The sequence below is a fragment of the Zootoca vivipara genome, chromosome Z (assembly GCF_963506605.1).
Source record: "Zootoca vivipara chromosome Z, rZooViv1.1, whole genome shotgun sequence".
NCBI classification, from domain to species: Eukaryota; Metazoa; Chordata; class Lepidosauria; order Squamata; family Lacertidae; genus Zootoca; species Zootoca vivipara.
Window position 1 is genome coordinate 9,652,159 of NC_083294.1, and position 23,879 is coordinate 9,676,037.

General features: G+C 45.6%; 1 protein-coding gene and 1 pseudogene across 6 annotated transcripts; one reads left to right on the forward strand and one right to left on the reverse strand.

Annotated features, from left to right (window-relative positions):
- Window positions 1–1,159: 1,159 nt before the first annotated feature.
- LOC118084095 (uncharacterized) lies at window positions 1,160–19,622 on the reverse strand. Of its 6 annotated transcripts, XM_035113388.2 has the most exons (4): window positions 19,547–19,591; window positions 18,113–18,223; window positions 12,460–12,522; window positions 1,160–5,316 (listed from the first exon to the last, which is right to left on the reverse strand). In XM_035113388.2, exon 4 carries the CDS (start codon window positions 5,268–5,270, stop codon window positions 3,948–3,950), a length of 1,323 nt encoding a protein of 440 aa, XP_034969279.1. In that variant the 5' UTR covers window positions 5,271–5,316; window positions 12,460–12,522; window positions 18,113–18,223; window positions 19,547–19,591; the 3' UTR covers window positions 1,160–3,947. The 6 variants fall into 6 exon arrangements, with proteins under 6 accessions (XP_034969279.1, XP_034969282.1, XP_034969280.1 ...); XM_035113391.2 differs by lacking the exon at window positions 12,460–12,522; XM_035113389.2 differs by lacking the exon at window positions 18,113–18,223 and having other exon boundaries at window positions 19,547–19,589.
- LOC118084274 (nucleic acid dioxygenase ALKBH1-like) lies at window positions 5,269–7,487 on the forward strand (annotated as a pseudogene).
- Window positions 19,623–23,879: the final 4,257 nt, after the last annotated feature.

Consider the following 23,879-nt stretch of genomic DNA (forward strand, 5'->3'; position numbering starts at 1 on the left):
TCCGTGCGATGAGGTGAGCTCCCATTGCTCTGTCCCAACTCCTGTCAACCTAGCAGTTTGAAAGCACACCACTGCAAGTAGATAAATGGGTACCGCTGCAGCGGGAAGGTAAACGGCGTTTCTGTGTACTCTGGCACTCGTCACGGTCCTCCGTGCACCAGTCACAGTCATGCTGGCCACATGACCTGGAAAGCTGTCTTGTGGACAAACACCGGCTCTCCTGGCCTGAAGAGCGAGATGAGCACCGCAACCCTATAGTCACCTTTGACTGGACTTAACCGTCCAGGGGTCCTTTACCTTTACCTCTCACAGTGGCCAACCAGATGCCCCAATGGGAATCCAACAAGCAAGACAGGAATGCAACGCAGTATTGTACATGCCACCCTAGGCTCCTTCGGAAGGACATAAATTGAATGAATAAAATAAATAAATAAATCTGTTTCAGAGTCAAGCATTATTTACCAGCATAAAGGCAATGTGTTTGGTGGGCCATCATCCCCTGACTGACATTACGAGACCAACTGTTCAGTATAAAGTATTTGCTCTACACGCAAAAGGAGCTAGATTCAATCCCTGGCATCTCCAGGTAGGTCTGGAGGTGTCCCCTGCCTGATACTCTGGGAAGAACTTCTGCCAGTTGATGTAAACCCTCAACTAGTTGGACCATTTGTCTGACTCAGAATAAGGCAGAGTCTTGCATTTTGCATTGTTTAGGCCACAGGTGAGAGGAACCCTTTTCAGCTTGAGGGCTGCATTATCTTCTGGGCAACCTTCTAAGGGGTACATGCCAGTGGTGAGCAGAGCCAGTGATAAAAACATGGAGAGAAACAAATGCAGCTGTCACCTTTAGTACAGTAGGCTGTTTTCTGCGCACTTGCGCACGCGCACAGACATATCCATCTTCCATCCAGATAGTATTAGCAGGTGCTTAAGGACATTTCAACCATGCGAAAGCACTTGCGCTGTAAAGGTGTGGCCTGGGGAATGTTTTAAGCTATGACTTCCATCATTCCAGGCTGATGGGAGTTTAACAACAACATCTGGCGCGCCAGAGTTTCCCCAGTCCCTGAGACAACCATTGCATGTCCAAATAAAGCTGTTCCACCACAGGATTAGAAATTACAATTATTTTTTAAAACATTCCTCTCTTGTTTTGCACATCACATTAACAACCTTCAGAAGTGACACAATAAAGAAAAAAAAACCTGTTCTTGGGTGTCATGGTACAAGAGAGCATTCATGATAGGTTGAAAACAGGCTTATGTTTAATCGCAAACAAGCCACATTATTAAGTACTTTCCATTTAATCTAGGGGTTTAACTGTGGAACTCACTGTCACAGTATAAAGAGAAATGGAATCAGGCACACTTACTGTACATTAGTAACTTTTTATGGCAATAACATACCATAATAGTAATAATGAATAAATAATAATACCCCACAGCAGCCATTTTGTGTTATGCCATACACCCCATAACACCGATTTGTGATTGCCACCCACAGAAAACTTTCCAATTGTGCCAACAGGCTGCTGGGGAACCCTGAGTTATGTGATCCCTGAGTTTGAGGTCTCCCTTCATAACTTAATAACTGAAGAAGAGCTTCCTGGATCAGGGCAGTGGCCCATCTAGTCCAGCATCCAGTTCTCACAGTGGCCAACCAGATGCCTGTAGGAAACCCACAAGCAGGATTCAAACACAAGAGCACTCTCCTGCCCTATGGTTTCCAGCAACTGGTATTTAGAAGTATTGCTGCTTCAGACTGTGCAGGCAGAGCATAGCCATCATTTCTTGCATCAAACAAGACCCCCTCCAACTCTATGGTACCAAATAAGATGTCAGTCCCACCTTAATGATGTTAAGATTGCTAAAATAGGTCAACCATGCACCTCAAAAGCAGAATTCAAAAGCCAAACAACGTAGTTTTATGGTATGCAATTCAGAGAGTCCACTGAACTGCATTCAGCTTTAGGAAATCCTCTCTTGATTTTCTTATTTCTTGCAGCAACTGCAAAAAAATTGCCACATTGATTGGCTCTAATCTTCATCCTGAAGTTCTCACTTCTCTAGCTAACAGGAAATTTAAAAGAAATCATCAATACTTAGGATGGATGGAATGGAAGGTACAGTATCTACCAGTATATGAGTGGGAACACAATCCCTAAAAGACTTGCTAGACAGTAAGCCACCTTGAACACAATGGCTCTTATTTTCAAATAGACACAAGTAGGATTGTATTTTAATCAACTGCATTACAAAAAGGCAGACTCCAGTTAAAATGTGGCTTGGGGCTGGCTGAGGGACCTGTGGCAAAAAAAAAAAAACATCTGGAGGGCATCAGGTTGGAGAAGGCTGGAAGCAGGGGCAAAGTGGGGTGTGTGTGTAGGGAAGCCATAGCCTCAGGTGCATGATTTTGAAGGGGTGCAAAACAGGGATCCCTGTACCCCCACCCCACCTGTCATGGGGAGACTCTGGGCCACGAAGCCTGACCTGGCCTCACTCCACACACCCAGCCCCCTCATTGGGGGGGATTCACATGCCAAGGGCACGTTGGCTGGCTGCCACCGGTGGACCCTGCGCGGGTGGGGGGGCACAATGCGGCCTCGTGAACTCTCCATGCCGTGCGCATGTCCCTACTCTTGCCCTATGCAAGGTTTCAAGGGGAAACTGAAACTGAAGGTCATAAATATGCATTCATTTCCATGGGTCTACTATGACTAGAAAACAGCTGGATACAGTGTGTAATGTTGAGCTGAGGAAGTCTGTGGTAGAACAGAACCACATTACTGGGTCCGGAAAGCAGCTGCCTCTGAATCTCTACTGTTGTTTGTTTGAGAATAAATATGTTTCTAGCCCCCAGTAGTTTAAAGGATTTGCATGGCAGGGGGTGTGGAGGTGTTGCCAATGCCTACAAAAATAGGGGAGCAACTGATTAAGATGCTCAGTAGGTCTTGACACAAGGTTCCAGAATAGTATCATGCTGCTTCCTTAACAGGTCAAACTGGAATTAATTGTGTAATTAATATAATATCAAACCTGCAAATCTGCTCAATTTGCAGGTGACAATTTTTCTACAACTATGTATTATCCTGATTGTAGAACTCCTCTAAGTGGTAGAGAGTGAGCATCACCTATTTCTTTGTGTGTTAGATGTTTTGTTCTTTCTATTTCCATAATTCAGCCTGTGCATGTCATTTCTTATGTGGCCAAGATTTTCACACATGGGAGATAGCAGCTCAGTTGGGGGAACCACAAGGACTGTGTATTTATGGACCATGGAATACTGGGAAGATGGACATAATGGAATAACCTAGAAAAGGGCACGATCGGCCGGAATTTTGAACAAAAGCATTCATATGATATGCACATATGACACTGATATTTATATCTATATCGGATATATTTATATACAGACTACACACAGTTAAACAGATCCTTAATCAAGGATGGGTTGTATTCAACTAAGTTGCACTTGGAGGAGACCCATTAAAATTAATGGACCTCACTTAGTCATGTTCATTCATTACAATGGGTCTATTCTGAGGAGAACTAACAGTGAATATAACCCTAATCCTTACAATTGTTGCTAGGATCGCAGTGCAAAAAGGATGTTGCCCTTGATGGATACTCTTGACTTTGGTCCATGACCTCAGAAGAATCTTGCTGCAATTATAGATGGGATGCTGACACAAATCGGACCACTGGGTCTCTGACCCATCATTTCCCATATCTAGTGCACTTTTGCAATGCATGACAAATTATGCCATCACTTTTTCTGTAGCTCCATGAGTCACATTCTAAAGAAAGTCAAGAGCAAACATGTTCTTTTTTAATTCATGATAATCCTCTCTTGAACATGCATTGGAAATTCATCCTGTACAACTTGCTCCCAAATATCTTTTTGGATGAGCCTCCAAAGAGAAATATCAGTAATGTTTCCTGTGTTTACTACTTCACCACTTCTAATAGTATATTCTGTAGCACTTTGTTAACTCTGTCTATTAGTGACGTGTTATATCTCCAGAGTGTTGTGTCCTTGATCAGGGATTCCCTGGGCAAATCCGGTTGAAAAGGAGACCGACAGTGGAAGACAATTGCAACATCAGCAGGGACTTCCACACTGCCTCCGATCCCCTGAAGGACAGAGTGAACAGACGTCTGAACCACTTTCCTCGGATCAACAATCATTTTCCTTGGGTTTATGACCTCTTTCCTGTCTGGTTCTCGGAGGACATGCTGCAGGATGTTGACTCCAGGTACCATATTCCAAGAATGTGGAACATGATCAGGGGGGAAGGTGAAGACATTATTTGGGAAAATGTGGTTCTCAAAGAGGAAGATACCAATCTCCGGATTTTGTTTCTCAAGTTTTTGCATCAAGGTTTTCCAATCCAAATGTTGAATGGGAAGAATAATTTCATCAATGTCATTCAGCAGAACGTACCTGCTCCTGTACATATTCCGGTAGACACAGTCATTCAGAGCAGCGATTTGTCCATAGTAGCCAATTTCGGTCCCGTCGTCCGTGAAATGCCATTTATTAGAAACACTCAGGTAGGATGTGATTGGCCAGGGCACCACCTCCACGGTCCCTTCCACCACATAGAATTGAAGGACTTTCTCCATCAACTGGCTGCAGCTGTTCTTATAGATCACCACCTTCTGCATTCCAAGGAGTTTATACATTTCAATGCTCTGCACGAACTGGAGGACATTGTTATAGTCTCCAAACATGGTGGAGATGCACACTGTGAAGTCCACCAGAGTGCTCTGTCGCTGGCGATTTTTTATTTCAAACTGTGGTGACATGCCACTGTCAGATCCTTCACCAGATGACTGCAATGCCATGTAACGAGGCTCACAGTGTGAGGGTTCCAAACAAATCAAGTCTGCAACCACATAGGGAAATCCAAAACGATCCAAGTGGATATCTATTGCAGCCTTAGAGATAAAGGCCACATCATCAGCTGGGCAACAGAACCAGCAATAGTGGTCCTTCACTTCCTTGTGATGTACAATTCCAATCACTCGAGTCTGCTTTTCCACCCTGTCATCAAAGTATGGAGTGATGATAAAAGATCTGTTGTCACTCAAAGCAGAGATTGAGTTATTGGTGACCCATCCTTTGCAGAGGTCTTTTCCTTTCTGTGCAACAAGTTTTGGTAGTAAAGAGTATTTCCGTATCCGGTAGTAGGAAAGTGTCAGCATAGAGGCAAGAGCCACCAGACATACCACTGTAGCTAAAAAAGTTCTTCTTCGAAAATGGAACATGATCTCCAGCTTGAGATCCACACCAGCATCTGTTCCACTGCTGAGCCTGCAACAGAGAGAAGGTTGTTGAAGATATTTACCGTGTTACATAAAATAGTAATTGCATTGTATTTTAAGTTACTGTGAAAAATCTATGAACACATGATGAAAGCTTGTATTTTTCTGTTGCAATATATGCCGTGGGCTAGAATTGGGACTGAGTCATGGATATTTGGATAGAATTTCATAATGTTTGTTTAGGTTTATGAAGTAGCCCATTCAGAGTCATAGAGCTGTTGCAAGCTGGCACAGATCTTCTCTGGGTGTTGCCGAAGATGCAAGCAAGCAGGAAACAAAGCGGGACAAAGCTCCTTTATTTTTAGCTGGAAAACCTGGTTTGAGATGTTCTAGAGCCTTATACACTGGGACCAGTATATGAAAGGAGGGAAATGTATAAGTGAGACAATGTATCAATTACTGTTCTCGTAACATTTAAATCAGGTTTCTGAAGTAAAGCTTTAATACTTAATTATTGTGATGGAAATTTTTTTTCTATACAAAAGACCAGAACAGAGAGAAATATGCAAATATGAATAATTCACTGCAAATATAACTAATTCACAAAGGTGAGGCAGGGAGATCTGTTTGTGGTTATTGACACAGCTCCATTTAATTTCATACTACGACAAAAGGCATCAAACAATCTGATAGTAAATAAATATATTGCCAATTCTTAAATATGTGTATGTCAAAACATGCATTCTTCAAATACAGTGTCACATATGGAACAAGAATATATGCTGCATCGTCTGCATAACTAGGTGTATATGAATTGAGCTCAGTATTTAAAAAATAACTTCTAAAGCTCTATAGCAGGGGTGGAGAACCTGAAGCCCAGAGGCTGAATGCAGACCTCCAAGCCTCTCTGTTCTCCCTTAAGATTCTCACCATCTGTTTTTTTTTTTTTTTTTTTTTGCTGCTGAGCAGCAATGCCAGATGGATGCAGTTGGGAAAGCTTCTCTTGTGGCAGAGCTGGGGGTGAGTTTTTTTTAAGGGGGGGTAGGCCAGACACCCATAAAAGGTGCACTGAGGTGTGGAATTCTTGACTAGCTCCTCAGATTGTCAGCTCTCCCCTGAGATTTTCCTCAGTAAGTGAACACAAATCTTACAGAGCAAGACTGTGCCCAGTTAGCCAATGGAAAGCCTATGGTCTCAATAACTATCCAGGGTTTATATTTATCCCAGATCCCTTCATTCCAGGCTGCCAGCATCACTGGGTGAAGCAGTGCCTGAAGATGTACACCCAGAAGCCTAATGCATGCAATTTGGATATGCGCTTGTCTTCTACGGAGACCACTGATCTGTGGGGGAAGAAGAGTCAGCATCAGTTGCGAAACAAAAGTTCCAGCAAATGGACCTCAAAAACTTTACTGGAAAAGCTCTGCTGGGTGATTTTGGGTTACCATTATAACTGGAATACAAATAAATATTTAGCCAACCCACTACACCCCCTTTCCACCTGACTTGGCTTTCCTCTCAGAGCAAGCGGCTAAAGCTTGTGGTTTTCCACATTTCCATGGGGAAGCAGGGATCCTGAACTACCATCACTTTGATTCATCTCTGGGGATTCATGTGGATGAGTCCAAATTGGACTGTTTTCAGCCACTTCTATCATTCAGTTTTGGACAGCCACCCATATTTTTGGTAGGGGGGCTGAAATGAGATGAAGCCCCTGTATCCATGTTCATGCACAGTGGGGACATGATGATCATGTCCGGTCCGGCTACAGCTGCCTGCTGTACCACATATTCCCCAGGATTCTGCCCAACCTGGAGGGGAAGCTTTTGCCTTCCTGTCTGGAGCTGCCTTTCCCAGCTGACCTTCTTGAAGACTCTGTATCTGTTATGGAGCCCTGCTCTCAAGAGGACAGGCAAGTCTGTGCCAAATACCTGCAAACATCCCTTATCAACATGACTGTCAGGCAGGTGCTAGCTGAAGGTCAGAGCTTCCCAAGTGAAACCAGGACAGAGAGAGACCTGGATGTAGCAAAATAAAAAAGCACAAGTCTGATAAAGACAGCTGAAACCTGCACTTTCCCTTTCCTTTCAACATAGACTGTGTTGGCAATAACCCAGGAGCAGCCTGGCCATATGGAGCAGCAAATAAAACAGCAACATACTAAGTGGATGTATAACAAAATGTTTTGAACTTTGTGGGCAAAGTACATGGCTCGGGCCAAAAGACCACTTGTGTGGTGTTTTCTCCTAAGGTCACACAACCAAAGAATGCCACTCCAGTGCTTTGGTTAACACTGTCTGAATATAATATACATTCCCTGGGGAAAGAAAAGATTATCATCATTTCACACCCACTCCCCTGCCACACACAGGGGAGACGTTCACAGTGTTGTTGAATGTCTTTGCCAGGCTCAAATGTGTGCTGGAAACTCCGGCAATGCCTCTTACTAGACTGAGTGGAGAGGAATGGGTGAGTGTGAAGATGTTAGCCTGTTATACAAAGGCAACATTTACATCAATTGCTCCACCTGCTTTTGCTTCTGGCTCTGCCCACCACTGGCATGTGGCCCCCACCACTGGCAAGTGGCTCAGTAGGAAGTGTGGCCCTTGGGCTGGGAAGGGTTCTACACATGCCTGCTATATCAGTGCATTACTGGGTGCACATGACAAAGCCGTGTTGGTGCTGTTTCCTGACAAGGTGGACTCAAACTGTATTCCAAAAAAATGCTCTATACATTAAGCAAGCAATAAAAATAAAATGTAAAAGTATACAACATCTAGTGCAGCACATTGCTACAGCAGGCAGAAAACAATTAGGTGGTCTGCCAAGACCCCCAGCAGTTTTCAAGTGGCCCATCGCAGGCGGTGGGGAGCTTGGAAAGCTATGTTGTAATGTAAACCGCCCTGTGGTCTTTTGATGAAGGGCATTACAGTGGTACCTCGGGTTACATATGCCTCAGGTTACAAACTCCACTAACCTGGAAGAGTTACCTCGAGTTGAGAACTTTGCCCCAGGATGAGAACGGAAATCGTGTGCCAGTGGCGCAGCAGCAGCAAGAGGCCCCATTAATGAAAGCGTGCCTCTAGTTAAGAACAGTTTCAGGTTAAGAATGGACCTCCAGAACGAATTAAGTTTGTAACTAGAGGTACCAGCATATGTCAAGGCAATAAGAAACTATTTTACTTTTAAAAGACAACTGAAGGTGGCCCTGTATAGGGAGGTTTTTAATGTTTGATGCTGTATTGTTTTTAATATTCGGTTGGAAGCTGTCCAGAGTGGCTGGGGAAACCCAGCCAGATGGGCGGGGTATAAATAATAATTATAATTATAATTATAACTACCTCTCTCTCCACCCCACCCCACCCCACCCCCGCCCTTCTTGGAAAAGTGTCTCAGCAGGCTTCCAAGGGCTCCAAAGCAGGGTTCACTGGAGTAGATGAAAGCAAACCTCGTGCTATAGGGAAAGGCTCTACTGGACAGTTACTTGAGGATTTCATGAAAGCAGCAAAGTAGGCCTTCTTTGTCACCATAGCAGGCACAATCATATGGTCTTACATATGTTTGGGCACTCACTCCTATAACAGATATTGTACCCCTTGCACTCCAGCTGTTTCCTAGCCTTTATCCTTGCCTGGAGCTCCCCAATAAACAAGAGAGCTGCCAGAACTCCACAGAACCATAGAATGCACTCAGGTGCAATTGTGTCAATGGCTCACTGTGCCCTGCTATTCCATAGTACAGGTGTGAGTCTTCCTTAAAAAAAACCAGCAAGAGAGCTTTAATCTAACATTTTTAGGGAAGTAATTTGTTTCAGCATTGGTAATTTGTTCTGCAATTTATGACTTTTATACTTTTCATAAAGTTTAACTATATTATTGTATATATTATAGCATGCACACACAAATTATATAATTAAACTCCTCCTTTAAAAACCCTATTTGGACCAGTGGTGGACCATATGCCCACGCTGCCCAGGGCGGGCACACTCCCGAAAGGGGCGGGGTGCTGAGGGTGCCCTCCCAGGCGCAGGATAGCCGCTCGGGTGCATGGAGCGGCACGCATGCCCTGCATCCAGGGGCAGAGCAAGGCACCCATTCGGCGCACCGCCCACCGCAACTCCCAAGCCTCCCTCAAGGTGTCAAAACAAAGGGGGAAGGAGGGAATGCCGCTGGCAAAGTGGCGCAGCTGCCCCCTTCCCCCAACGGCTCAGGGTAGGCTTGGGAGTCGTGGTTGGGCGGCGTGCCAAATGTCACCCCCCCCTCAGCGAAGACACCCTGGGCGGTACGACTCCATCGCCCCCCTTCTTCCGCCCCGATTTGGACCTGGCCATTATGGCCAATTATTGCTCAGTCTCAAATCTTCCATTTCTGGGCAAGGTGACTGAGCAGATGGTCACAGAACAACTCCAGGCACATCTGAGGGATGTGGACCATTTGGATCCCTTCCAATCAGTATTCAGGCCCCATCATGGGACTGAAACCGCCTAGTCAATTATCTCCAGCAGGCTAGGGACAAAGGTGGAAGCTGTTTCCCAGTTCTGCTGGATCTCAGCACCTTTTGATACCATCAACCTAGGCTCCTTCGTTCTGGGCCATGTCTAGAAAGTGGTGTTGGGGGGTGAGTGTTTGGACCCCTGGGCACTCACTAGTGGGGTGCCTCAGGGCTCCGTCCTCTCTCCCAAGCTTTTCAACATCTATATGAAACCACTGAGGGAAACCACATCAGGGGTTTGGACTGGGTATTTACCAATATGTGGATGGTACCCAGCTCTACCTCTCGTTTAAATCGGAACCAGTGAGGGCAGTGAACATCATGTGTGAATGACTGGATGCAGTTGGAGGATGGATGGTGGGACTGTTTCTGGGGGACATGGGATGGGTAGGTGTGGGGGACTCCCCGGTCCTGAATGGGATAACTGTGCACAGCCTTGGGTCCTTCTGGACTTAGCTGTCCATGGGTGTAGCCAGGATTTTTGTTGGGGAGACAGGAATTAGTTAAGGGGGACGTGATTGGTCAGTTGGATTGTTTTACTTGATCTGAGGGAGTGGCTGCCCCCTGCACCCCCTTAGTTACACCCATGTAGCTGTCCATGGAAGCTCAGGTTTATTCTGTGTCCAGGGTAGCTGTCTACCCTGGTACAATGGCTGAGACCCTACCTGCCTGCACCATGCCTCACCAGAGTGGTACATGCTCTGGTTATCGAACTACTGCAATGTGCTCTATGTGGGGCTACCTTTGAAGGCGGCTTGGAAGCTACAATCCAGAATGCAGCAGCTAGACTGGTGACTGGGAGCAGCTGCCAGGACCATAGAACAAAAATCCTAAAGGATCTACATTGGCTCCCAGTACATTCAGACCCTCCAAGTGTCCCTATTTTCCAGGGACGTCCCTGATTTAGAGAAGCCATCCTGATTTCTGATTTGATCTTGGAATGTCCCGCTTTTCTTTAGGATGTCCCTATTTTCACTGGAGAAATGTTGGAGGCTCTGGAGTTATCCACCCCCCCCCCAAGCTGTCTGAAGGTAATCCTGTGTTGGGAAGGTTTTTAATTTTTAATGTTTTATTATGTTTTTATATATGTTGGAAGCTGCCCAGAGTGCTGGGGCAACCCAATAAGATGTGTGGGGTATAAATAGTAAAATTATTGTTATGGAATGGGATGTCCTTATTTTCATCAGAGAAATGCTGGAGCATATGTACATTTCTGAACACAATTCAAAATGTTGGTACTGACCTTTAAAGCCCTAAACAGCCTTGGCCCCATTTACCTGAAGGTGTATCTGCACCCCCATTGTTCAGCCCAGACACTGAGATACAGCTCTAAGGGCCTTCTGGTGGTTCCCTCACTGCGAGAAGTGAAGCTAAAGGCAGAGGGCCTTCTCGGTGGTGGCACCCACCCTGTGGAACACCGTCCCATCAGATGTGAAGGAGATAAAGTATTACATAACTTTTAGAAGACATCTGAAGGCAACCACTGGTACAGGGAAGTTTTTAATGTTTGAGCTTTTACTGTGTTTTTATATATTTTGTTGGAGTAAATAATAGAAATACATTTTTTTTCTATAATCTATCTACAGTATCATCTATCTACACACACACTCACACACGGACAGGTAGATCTTCTATGAAACTAATGAAGCTTAAGCTTCAGAGCTCCTAATCTGGGGCGGGGGGGGGCAGAAGCAACTTTAGTCCACATTCAGGGCCAGCCCTAAGGCAAGGCTGGGTGGCGCAATGCGCCAGGGCACCGGGCCGCCAGACAGCTGCGCTGGGAAACACGGGGGGGGGCGCCGAAGGGATATTCACACCATGGCGCCACGGTGCCAGATATGCTTAAGACAGCCCTGTCCACATTGCTTTTAAAAATTGGGTCTAGTGGCATGACTCAGATAGATTAATTTTTGTTGTATATATTTGTATATATTTCAACAATCCCAAAGTTTGAGAATCAGTAGCATAGAGGTTGTAAAGGATCACATTTATACTAAATAAGTAAGCAGATGAGACACACACAAAGACCTCAAATCTATAATAAATGCATAGTAGCAGGACATAAGCAAAATTAATTAATTAACAAAAAATATCAGTAAAAACAGCAATTACCAGAAAAGAGAAAAGTCATCAGCCAAAAATAAAATCCTCCAAACAGCTTCAACTAACTCCTAATGTCTTCTGAAAGATCCAGGTTTATGTGCTTCCAGGTGGCGCTGTGGGTTAATAACCACAGAGTCTAGGGCTTGCTGATCAGAAGGTCAGCGGTTCGAATCCCTGCAACGGGGTGAGCTGCCATTGCTTGGTCCCGGCTCCTGCCCACCTAGCAGTTCGAAAGCATGTCAAGTGCAAGTAGATAAATAGGGACCGCTCCGGCGGGAAGGTAAACGGCGTTTCCGTGCGCTGCTCTGGTTCGCCAGAAGCAGCTTTGTCATGCTGGCCACATGACCCGGAAGCTGTCTGCGGACAAACGCCGGCTCCCTTGGCCTATAGAGCGAGATGAGCGCCGCAACCCCAGAGTCGGAAACGACTGGACCTGATGGTCAGGGGCCCCTTTACCTTTACCTAAAATGTTACTACCATTAAACGAAGCACATTTTTTATGTTTTTCAGCCACCACCAGCGGACAGAGACCATCAAGGAGTGTACAGTAATTAACACATTTAGCACAGCAAGACAAAGGTAAAATGGGACACAGTACCTGCTTTTGTCTTCAGGTCACACAGGAAAGTGCTAATCATCTATTTCTCGCCTCCTTTTCACCCTACAAATAAAAAACCAGAAAATCCCCCAGAGCAAGCATGTTTCAAAAACATTTTCTGGATCAGAAAAGTTAATGCAAAGTATCCCCAGCTCTTCCAATCTATCTCAAAAATATGTATAAGACCACCAGCCAATAGTCTGATGCCTTGTCTTGTTCATCCCAGGAGAAAAGTAGGATGTCTGATGAGAAGACCCAGAGACGCATCAGAGTATGCAAATATTTTAGCAGGAACAGCTAGCATGACGTAAAATTTGAGTTTAGCGGAAAAACAAGCTTAACAAGTGCCTGAGGAAAGTAGATCATAATCTGCTGTTCTTTGAAGGAAAGACTGGCTGAGATTCCCCATCTGATTGCAATGTTGACCCAGAAAAAAGTGAGAGAAGAGACATCATGAATTGAATTAGAGGGGAGAGCTTTCCATATGCAGTTCACATCCTCCTGATCTGTCCCTCTCTCCTTTTCATCTAATCCAGGTGTCCTGAGCAGCTGTTTGGAACCAGTAATGAGCTCAATTTGGGTGAATGAACTGAAGCTTGATCCAGGCAAATAAGAAGTGGTGTTAGATAATAACATATTCAAAGGATGGAAGTGGTACTCATGTTCTGGAAACCCACAGATTAAATGACTGCAACATGCCAGATTCAGGTCTGCCACTGATTCAAATTACATTTTGGGCAAGGTGCGGTTTATAAATATTATTTATAAATAAACAAGGAGGAGACTTCAAGCCACTCAGAAGCATCCACACAGATGATAGATTGTTGACTGGGACCAGCTGAATGGGGGTCATGTTTTCAGTTCTTGGGGTTCTTCCAGATGGTCTGTTTACGGAGCATTTGTTCTGATTTGTTTGCAGGGTGTGTTAAGGATAAGGTTCTTTGTTCTTGCAAAATACAGGACAGGGTGTGGGAGAGGGGTGGGACGATTTTTATCCAACCTGGTGCTGAATGACTTTTAAGCTACACAATACAATCCACACACACACACACACACACACGTAAATCTGTACATGCAGGGGGAAATAAATAAATAAATAAATAAAGGGGCATATTCTGATGAGAGGGTGAGCTTTGTTCCACATGTTAAATTTCTGAAAAAAGAGAAAATAAAAGACAGACTTGGGGGGGGGAACACCTTGTGGGGAGCTACTTCTCTCCCATCCTCTTTTCTCAAATATTATGCAGATAACTATTATCAGAACTGGAACGTCTGGGCTACATTGAGACAAAACCTTTTGTTTCTAGAGACTCGGACCCTGCTGCTTTCAGAGGGTCATGGCCTGATGACTGGAGAAATAATCTATTCGGTGGTGGTATCCCCACTGATGGAACATAGGAAGCTGTCCTATCCTGAGTCCATCTAGCTTAGCTGAGTCCATCTAGCTTACACTGACTGGCAGAAGCTCTCCAGGGTTTCAGACAGGGGGCATTATCAGCCCTCCCTAGAGATGGCAGAGATTGAAACTGGGACATTTTACATGCAAAGCACATGCTCTACTAATGGGCTATGCCTCTTCCCCAATGGAAATGTACCTGACTTTGATTCATGTGCCCCCAGAACTTTAACCTGGGTCTTTAAGTATGGCAATAAAGGATACATTCTACTATTGATACTATTGTAGCACAATCCCTCCTCCTCTTCCAATCTTCCCCATCCAGACTGACCTAGGGGCAACCAGTCAGTTCCATTCCATGGAATTATTGTCATTGTCCCAATTTTCCAAGGACAGTCCCGGAATTACAGAAGCTTCTCATTTGATCCCAGAATGTCCTGGTTTTCCCTTTTCTCCCCCTCCATGTCTCGGCAGGGGCGTAGCAAGGGGGGGCGATAGGGGTGGTTTGCCCCAGGTTCCACTCTGGGGGGGGAGGGTGACAGTCAGCACCCCACCCCGTGACTCCCAAGCCGAGCTCCTCCAGCCTCCTGGTAAAAAGCCCGCTTGGCGCGCCATGCGGGCTTTTTACCTGGCGGCTGGGCTTGGGAGTAGGGGGACACTGACTGTCACCCCCCCTCCAGCTCCAGGGTGGCACCTGCCTGTCGCGCTGAGCAAGGCTTTCTACTGGGGGGGGGCTGGAGGCTCTGTTTTGAAGTTGCTGGGGGAGGGCGCAAGCCCCCTCTATGTATCACGTACGCGCAGCTTTGTTACGTAGCGATGCATGTGTCATTACGTAGCGACACATGCACGCTACGAGCGATCCCCTCCCCCTGGTGCATGACAATTTGCCACCCCGGGTGACGCAGCATGTTCCTCCACCAGTGTGCCTCGGGGAACTATTAAAAGTGAAAGGGGGTGTGGAGGAATAGATTTATGATTATTACGGAAATAAAATACCTGTGCCAAATTAAGGCACACAAAGTCCTTCCTACAATTTCAAAGGAAAATATCACCAATCCACTATAAATTATTTAATTGCAATGCTTCAACTGCCAGCCATTTCTTAGGAAACATGTGACGTGTTTATTCCTTTATTGTAAACTAGCTGACCCGGCCACGCGTTGCTGTGGTTCTTTCCTGTGATCCCCACCCACCCTGTCCCGATCCATGACGTATCCTGCCCCTCCTCCCTCCACCCCGGCTCATCCCTGTGTTTTGGTAGGATACCCTTTCCTCTGTTGTCCCTGGGGAGTGTTGGCCCTCCCCCATGTATCTCCATACCTTGGCCCCCACCCTTGGAGAAGGAACTGTTAGGTTCTGGGTTTTATTTCCCAGCATGCACTTCTGTCTGAGCCCTCTGTTGTCCCTGGGGAGTGTTGGCCCCTACCCCCGGTATCTTCCTACATTGGCCCCCAGCCTTGGAGAAGGAGCTGTCAGTTTCTGGGTTCCATTTCCCAGTATTTACTTTTGTCTGAGCCCTCTGTTGTCCCCTCCCCCCTGTATCTCCATACATTGGCCCCTGTGCACGCATCGTGAGAATTTCTATATATTTAGATTAAGGATCGTGGGTGATGATGTGCCCTGGGAGGCAGGGAACTACTTAAAAAATCCCGAGGGGGGGTGTCAAATAGCGAAGCCTCATAGCCCCATAGCAACAGACAGGCCCAGACAGATGGAGGGGGGTCATATGGGCCACTTGGTGCGGGCCTCCAAATCTAAAGGGGGTCTCGGTCTGCATATTCACAACCAGTAAAATGGAAAAAGTAACAAAAGGGTTAAAAACAGGGCCACATTATCTTATCTACCTGGCCCAGGCCTCTGTCTAGCCCTGCAAGGGTCTGGCAGCAGAAGGCGCGTTCTGAAGTACCTGAGTTGTTCAGTTCCATAAAAAACCCAGGAAGTGGCAAGGGGAAGATAGGGGAATGTAAATGGGGGGGGGAGTGGCCACTGGAAATATCCAAGGACTTAAACTGGGGAGAGAAAGTGCATGGTTGTTGGGTTTTTTTTAAAGACACAGAGGCTTACAATCAGTTGTTTCTCCTAAAATAAGACATACCCATAAAATAAGCCATAGCAGGATTTTTAAGCATTTGCGCAATATAAGCCATACCCCAAAAACAAGACATAGTGATAGGCGCAGTTCTCGAGGGCCCCAAGGAAGAGGCAAGGCTGGAAGCGTAATACAAAATAAGACATCCCATGAAAATAAGCCAATGTGGGTTTTTTTTTTTTAAGGAATAATAAATATAAGACAGTTTCTTATTTTCGGAGAAACACGGTAAAGCCTAGGTTAAAAGAGGCACGACTGCCCTTACTTAAAATGGCCGCCGTAGCCTCGCATATGACACAACGGTCACTAAATTATAAAGCGAAAACCCCTCGCTGTGCCCCCAAGTGCGTGTTAGGAGAAATGATGAACGACTGCCTAATGCTGTCAGGCGTTTATTAATGCAGCCGCCAGGACAGGCTTTGGTTGGGCTTGGGGTGGAATGGCTGTTTTAGTGGCTGTTGGACAGTTGCTCCCCCACCCTACGTCAGCCCATGACCTATTTGGGCTCCTCCTCCCCCCCCCACCTCCCACCCAGGGCTGCTTTCGGGATAGTATTTAAAGGGTTATAGAGCTGAGGCCTAGTCTGTAAAATGGAGCCTAGGCCTAGTCTTTAGGCTGTAAAGTAGAAGCGAGGCCTTGGCTTGGGCTAATATTTAAATGTGACCCGAGGCCTCCGCCCTGTATCTCCATTCCTTGGCCCTGGCCTGACTGTGGGTTGACTGGTAATAGACCCCCTTCAGATCCCCCTGAGCCTCAGAGTCCCCCTGTTTTACAGGATCTTGTGGCGGAGGCGGGGTTTGTGGGTGTGTTGCATTGTTGTGGCTAATCCCTGTGACTGGCCCCACGTGTCCTGATCCATGATCTATTCTGTTTCTCCCCCCCCTCCGTGACCAGCGTATCTCATGACGTTTTGAAGGTTGGTATTTATTTGCTAAATTGTAAAGTAAAAACCCCTTGCCGTGCCCCCAAGTGCGTTGCTGTGGGTTATCCACCACCCCCCGGGCCTAGTGGGGGCCTACATAAACAGAGGCCGTGCTGCGACCTGTGATAATGGCTGCCTTGCTGATTTCAGTTGCTTGGTTGATGATGATGTCATTTGGTTTGTGGGTGTGGCTTATATTTCACAGGAAGGGAGGGGGTGGAGGAGGATATTACGCCACTTGAGGGCGCTGTTTTAGTTGGTGGAAAAGCAGGTCTGTACCTGCGCAGGTGTGCGATTGGAGGTTTTTTTGCCCCCAACAACGCTCTGGGAGTGGCCTGGATCGTTGTGTCAAAATTTCAGGACGATCGGTCAAGCGGTTACGGAGAAAAGTGTCAAACGCAGTTTCACGATTTTTACATTTTTATATATATAGATGGAGCCTTACACTGTCTACTCAGAAGTCCCACTATATTAAATGGAGCTTACTCCTTGGTGACTCGGTAAAGACTGGGCAGCCTTACACTGCAATCCAAAGCATTTCTATGTGGGTGGCGCTGTGGTCTAAAGGGTATTCAGAAGGAATCGTGGAAGGGGGGGTTGTTTAATTCAATGTTTTGCTTTATTTGTGTGATCATGAAAAAATATAAATAAAACTTTAAAAATAAAATAAAATTTTGTTTCATTCCATTTATCTGTGGAAGGTGATATAATTGCCTCAAGGGGACCAATGTAGGTAGGTGTGTATATGACATCTATGTATGTAGTGAGATCAAATGTGGGAAAAGCCATCTGATGTATAATTAGATGTTCCTATTTTCATTGGAGAAATGTTGGAGTGTGGGCACTCGGATCTCTTAAGTGTTTATACTCTCTCTCACAGGCCAGACCGGCAAAACTTGTTATGGGTTTCAACCATGTGGGCAAAGATGTGAATCAACAGGGCCCTTCAGCTACTCTTACCTGTTTTGGATGCTATTGCTTAAAGACAGCAATATTAAGCAACAACTAAAAGCAGCAGAGAACTCACTGGCAATGACTCACATGGATCTGGGGCGCGAATTTCCATGCTTCATTTCCCCTCTGCAAGCTTTCCACACAAATGCACACTCCCAAACCTCTGGTGCAGACACTAGGCTTGGATTATTGCATAGATTATTGCATCCTTGGCAGATAACCCTGCCTATGCAGGAATATGTCAAATGAAAAGAGATATTCACTCTCTCTCAATATACGTGTATCACCTTACCAGATCCACTCCACTTTGCAATGCAACTGCAGAAATACACGGAAGCAATGTAGCAAGTGGCAACAGTTTGGATTGACCAATTTCTCCTTCCTGTAGAGGCACTAGGAATGCCTGGAAAAGAAGAGCCCTGCTGGATCAGACCGATGACCCATCTGGTCCTGCATCCTGTTCTCATAGCGGCCAGAGATTCCCCCCCCCCTAAAAAAAAAAGTTTAGGGGTACTCTCATTTCCCTACTCACAGGGGCGTCTTACCCATAGAGGCTAGTGGCGCCACAGCACCAAGTTCTGGAGGGCGCCAGGGAAGAGGCGGAGGCTGGACGCAGCACCTCCCGGCATCAGCTCGCCGCCCTCACCCACCTCAGCCATGCCACACCAAAGCAGCACTGCATCCGGAGCCTCCGTCTTCCATGGCCACCACGGCATGAAGCAGCCAGCTGAGCTGGGAGACACTGCGTCCAGCCTCCACCTCTTCCCCACTGGAGGAGCTGCCCTCCAGCCACTGACCGCCTTCTCTAGTCCTGCTGGCAGTGCCATCCTCCCTAAAAAAGGTCGACAACTCTGGGAAACGGGGGGGGGGCAGGAGGAAGCTTTGCACAACAGCCCTGCCTACTCATATTGAAATACTGCCCCCAATGAGGCCAAACAAATTCACAAAATAAAATAAAAAAAATTCCTTCCAGTAGCACCTTAGAGACCAACTAAGTTTGTCATTGGTATGAGTTTTCGTGTGCATGCACACTTCTGTTTCTGTATCTGTTTCAGTGTATCTGAAGAAGTGGTCTCTAAGGTGCTACTGGAAGGATTTTTTCAAATTTTGTTTCGACTACGTCAGACCAACACGGCTACCTACCTGTAACTAGATTCACAAAATGTTTAGGGGTATGCGCACCTTTGCGATCCCCCAGAAAAAAAACATTGATAGTGGCCATCCAGATGCCCAAATGGGAAGCCTGAAAGTACGACTGACCGGACTTCCACCCGATCGCGAGGCAATGGCAGGCGCTGTTCTCCTCAGCTGAGGAGGACGGGTGCCTTCGAGGCAAGGGGGGAGTGCTACAGCACAGCAACCCCCCAAAAAACCCATAATCGAGCGTTTAGGGGGCATGGAACCGGCCAACGCCAGGAGCGTGACCCCTCTCCATCAGTTGCGGAGCAAAGCTATCTCGGAGGCACGAAGCTGCAACCTTGCCAGCAACAGCGATTGGCTCTTTCTAAATTTGGAACTAAAAAGGACTGTACCGTGAGTACTGAAAAAAACAACACTGAACAGGTAAATTAATAAAAATTGGGCCACGGGAAGGGGTGGAAAATAGGAAGTCAGCCCCTGACCACTGTGGGACAGAAAAGGCAATAATATTGTCCTGAGCCCAAAGTTGCATTTGAATTTAAGAAGCTAAGAACTGCCTAAAAGGGAAAAATTAGCCATAACTTACTTTGGAAGAGAGCCCTCTAAGCGGCTGGCGAAAGGCTATTGTGATTCATTCTAAAGCAAAGTACTTTCGATTTTGAATTCCTGAATTGCCACGAGCTCTACTGAATATAAGGACTGGATTTATAAGAGAATTGGATTGGATCTTGAAGAAAATAAAGAAAATGGAGTAATACTTTTGACTTTTGATTTCGGATGAGTTATGGCTACCATTTCCTGTTCTGCAAACACTGACTGTCCTTGGAGAAGGAAACCAGATAGCCAAAACCTGTTTGACTTTATATAGTTTGTGCTGGCACAGCTATTGGAAATTAAAAATGACTTGGTACAGTGCAATCTGGAGATTAGAAAAATCAAAGATTGCGATGATCAGAAAGAACTGAACAGCAGGAGTGAGAGTCCAACTGTCCAGTCAAAATTGGAGGAGAAAATTCAACAAGAAGGACTGGGGAAGGGTGAGAGCACCCCAGTCCATATAGAAGAAATTGAGTGGTACAGAAGGAGTGAGAGTCCATCTGTGCACGAAAAACTAGCTGAGAAAACCCAGTATGAACTGAAAAATATCTCCTCTCGACAGATGAAGACATCGGACCAAGGAGTCGAGATGACAAAAGAAAACAGAAAAGGGGTGCTTAGAATTACAGGATTGAATAAAGATGCAGGGCAGCAGGGGAAGGTTAAAGGAATGAGGGTAGAAAGAAAGGTGAGGAAGGGGGTGGGATAAAGGTAGTTTATAATTGGCTATGTAATAGGGTAACCCGGATCAAAATAGGACTGTTTATATCAGGGGTCCCCAGACTACGGCCCCCGGGCCGGATGCGGCCCAATTGGCCTCCCAATCCGGCCCGCGACGACCCCCGCCACCCGCTGCCGCCGCCCGCTCTTACAGCGCGCGGTGCGGCGGCGATCTTCAAAAAATTTTTCGATGCACTTCCGGGGCGGGGGAGGCCCATACGCATGCGCACAAGCGATTTTCAGCAATTTTTCCCCCGACCGTGTGCGTGTGCGCATGCGCACGGGCGCGCCCTCCCCCGCCCTCCGGCCCGCTGCGCGCACACTCCCCTGCCCTCTGGCCCGTCGCGCGGTCGGCACGGCGGGCACCGGCCCGAAGCCCGGTAAGTCTGGGGACCCCTGGTTTATATAGACTTGCCGACCGTAAAAGGGGACGTGATTAGAAGGGTTAACAATAGAGATATGGTTTTGACTGAGATGGGGAGTTCTTAGAAGAGGGGCGTGGGTGTAAGGAAGAGAATTTTTAGTTTAGTATAGTATAAAAGTAGATAAAGAATTTTATAATATGAATTAAATGAAGAAGTATGTTTAAGGCAGAAATATAATATGTAAGGAAAGAGGAGTATGATGTTGTCATAGATGATAAATATGTAATCTATAATGAAAAGGATAATTATAGAATTTTGGTGTAAAATTTAAAAGGTATAAACATGTTTAAGATAGAAAGAAACAATGTTAAGATGATGATTATGAAATTGCCAAAGAGAGTATAAGATGAACCACAGTAAGGGGGGCTGAGGAGGTCAACCTACAATGTCAGAAAAGATGAATGGTTTTTGAACTATATATGTATGTTTTTGTTTTTATTATGTTTAGATATGTTAATGTTTTTATTTGTGTTTCTTGTTTTTTATTTTAGGTAATGCCGGGGTTGGTGTGTGGGTGATGTATGTTTTGTTGTTATATGTCAAAAAATCAATAAAAATTATTTTTTTAAAAAAAAAATGAAAGTATGACTGCCCTGCATGTCTACAGTGAGTGTTAGTTCACACAGAAGCATTTGCTCTTTTAAAACAAACAGACATAACCTGAGGAATAACCTAAGGCACACCAGACCCAGGTGCTCTTGGGAGAAGCAGATTCAGGGTTCAGGCCTGGTTTTGGCACAGAAACTGCTTTGGTCGTCTTGCATGATGACATTTGTCAGGAAAGAATCAGAGGAAGTATGTGCTTGGGTGGCAACATGAGAATAGGTCTTTTCTGCAGTGACTCCCCAGCTTGGTGCCTTTGGATGATTAATATTCTACAGCCTTTTAAATAATAATAATAATAATAATAATAATAATAATAATAATTTGTACCCCATCAATCTGTCTGGGTTTCCCCAGCTGGGCAGCTTCCAACAAATATTAAAATACATTAAAATGTCACACATTAAAAACTTCCCTAAACAGGGCTGCCTTCAGATGTTTTCTAAATGTCAGGTAGTTGTTTATCTCTTTGACATCTGATGGGAGCGCATTCCACAGGGCAGGCGCCACTACTGAGAAGGCCCTCTGCCTGGTTCCCTGTAGCTTTGCTTCTCACAGTGAGGGAACCGCCAGAAGGCCCTTGGCGCTGGACCTCAGTGTCCAGGTGGAATGATGGTGGAGGATACACTCCTTCAGGTATACAGGACCGAGGCTGTTTAGGGCTTTAAAGGTCAACACCAACACTTTGAATTGTGCTTGGAAACGTACTGGGAGCCAATGTAGGTCTTTCAGGACCGACGTTATGTGGTCTCAGCGGCCGCTCCCAGTCACCATCTAGCTGCTGCATTCTGGATTAGTTGCACAGTAGTTTCTGGGTCACCTTCAAAGGTAGCCCCACGTAGAGCGCATTGCAGTAGTCCAAGCGGGAGATAACTAGAGCATGCACCACTCTGGCGAGACAGTCCACGGGCAGGTAGGGTCTCAGCCTGCGTACCAGATGGAGCTGATAAACAGCTGCCCTGGGCACAGAATTGACCTGCGCCTCCATGGACAGCTGTGAGTCCAAAATGACTCCCAGGATGTGCACATGCTCCTTCAGGGGCAGTTACCCCATTCAGGACCAGGGAGTCCTCCACACCAGCCCGCCCCGTCCCCCAAGAACAGTACCTCTGTCTTGTCAGGATTCAACCTCAATCCATTAGTCAACATAAATGTGTTTGTGGGAGGGTAAGGATTTGGAAAACATCTGCCTGAAACCCTGTAGATCTTCTGCCAGTCAATATAGACAAACTCAAGTTAGATTTGCTCTGACTGAAGACTTTTCCACACTTCCGCTAGTGCTGCACTTAGAAAGCATGGATCGGTGCAGTTTTCCACTTGACCCATGCTTTCTAGGCACAGGTTGGAGTTTTCCTTCTGACAAGATCCTTTCCAATGGAAAATGCACTCTTCAACAACAACAACAACAACAACAACAACAATTTATTCCCCAGCCACTCTGATAGATTGGAACAAAGGACAATCCAGGGAAAACACGAATTGCTGTTTGCTCTCATTGAGCACTAAATAGAAATTGCCATGGGAGAAAGCAGCAGGACAATAGGAAGTGTCACAAAGTTCTCAGTCACACAGTATAAGGCAGCTTGCGGTTCGAGGACCCGCCCCCCCCGCGATAAATAAAGACATAGTGACACATGAAGGCAGCTTCCTGTTTCTAGTTCTTAGGAAGGTACTGTACAATGTACATTCAGTACTATTGCCTGAATGTTCTCAGCCAATAGTTTATTTGGCTTAGTTGGAGGATCTGTGCTCATAATTTTAAATTTTCAGTATAGGGGGTGGGGGATAAGGCACTGTGACTCCCGCAAGGTGCCAGATACTCTGCTACTGAGCTAAGGCCACTTCCCAACTGCTTTACACTTCTTTAGAGAAACCTGCTGTGATATTTGCACCACCTCCTTTCCTGAAATCTCTCTCAGCAGGACATACAGAATTGATTACAGGTATTTGCTAGGGTGAGTACCCAGGTGGGTAAGGGTTCCTGCATTTTAACAGTTATGCAGAATGAGGATGTAGGGTTGTAAAGGCTAACAAGAGGAAAGGGCTGCAAGTTCCCTGCAAGTTCTTTTTCTACTCAGAGAGACTCCTAGAGTTTCTGCCACAGCTTGTGTTATTAGTTCCAGCCACAGGTTGGAGGAAAAAGAAGAAAATCCGAAACTATCAGATAAAATCTTTATTCAGGACCAAATAAACTGCACAAAATGATAAGCAAGTTTTTCAAAACTATTCATTGGACAGGATGTTAAGTAACGAAGTAGTGGAAAGGGAGAGGAATAGAGAAATATTGTCGGTAAATTAGTTCCTAGGATTCGTTGAAGAAAGCCATGACAGTTATAAGAGTATGAGCTTAGGACAATCTATAGTGTAGATTTAAGTCCAGGTAACAGTGAATAGAAACTGATGTCTGGGGAAAATATGCTTTAAAAAAAGTTCTTTAGAATAATAACTTTACTGACTTTACTTACTAGGTGGTTGTACATTTCTAATTGTAGAATTACATTCTACAAATTTAGCATATGGATTGTACCAGCACTTTGTTAGTAATTTTGTATGTGTAAAAATACAAATGTTTAT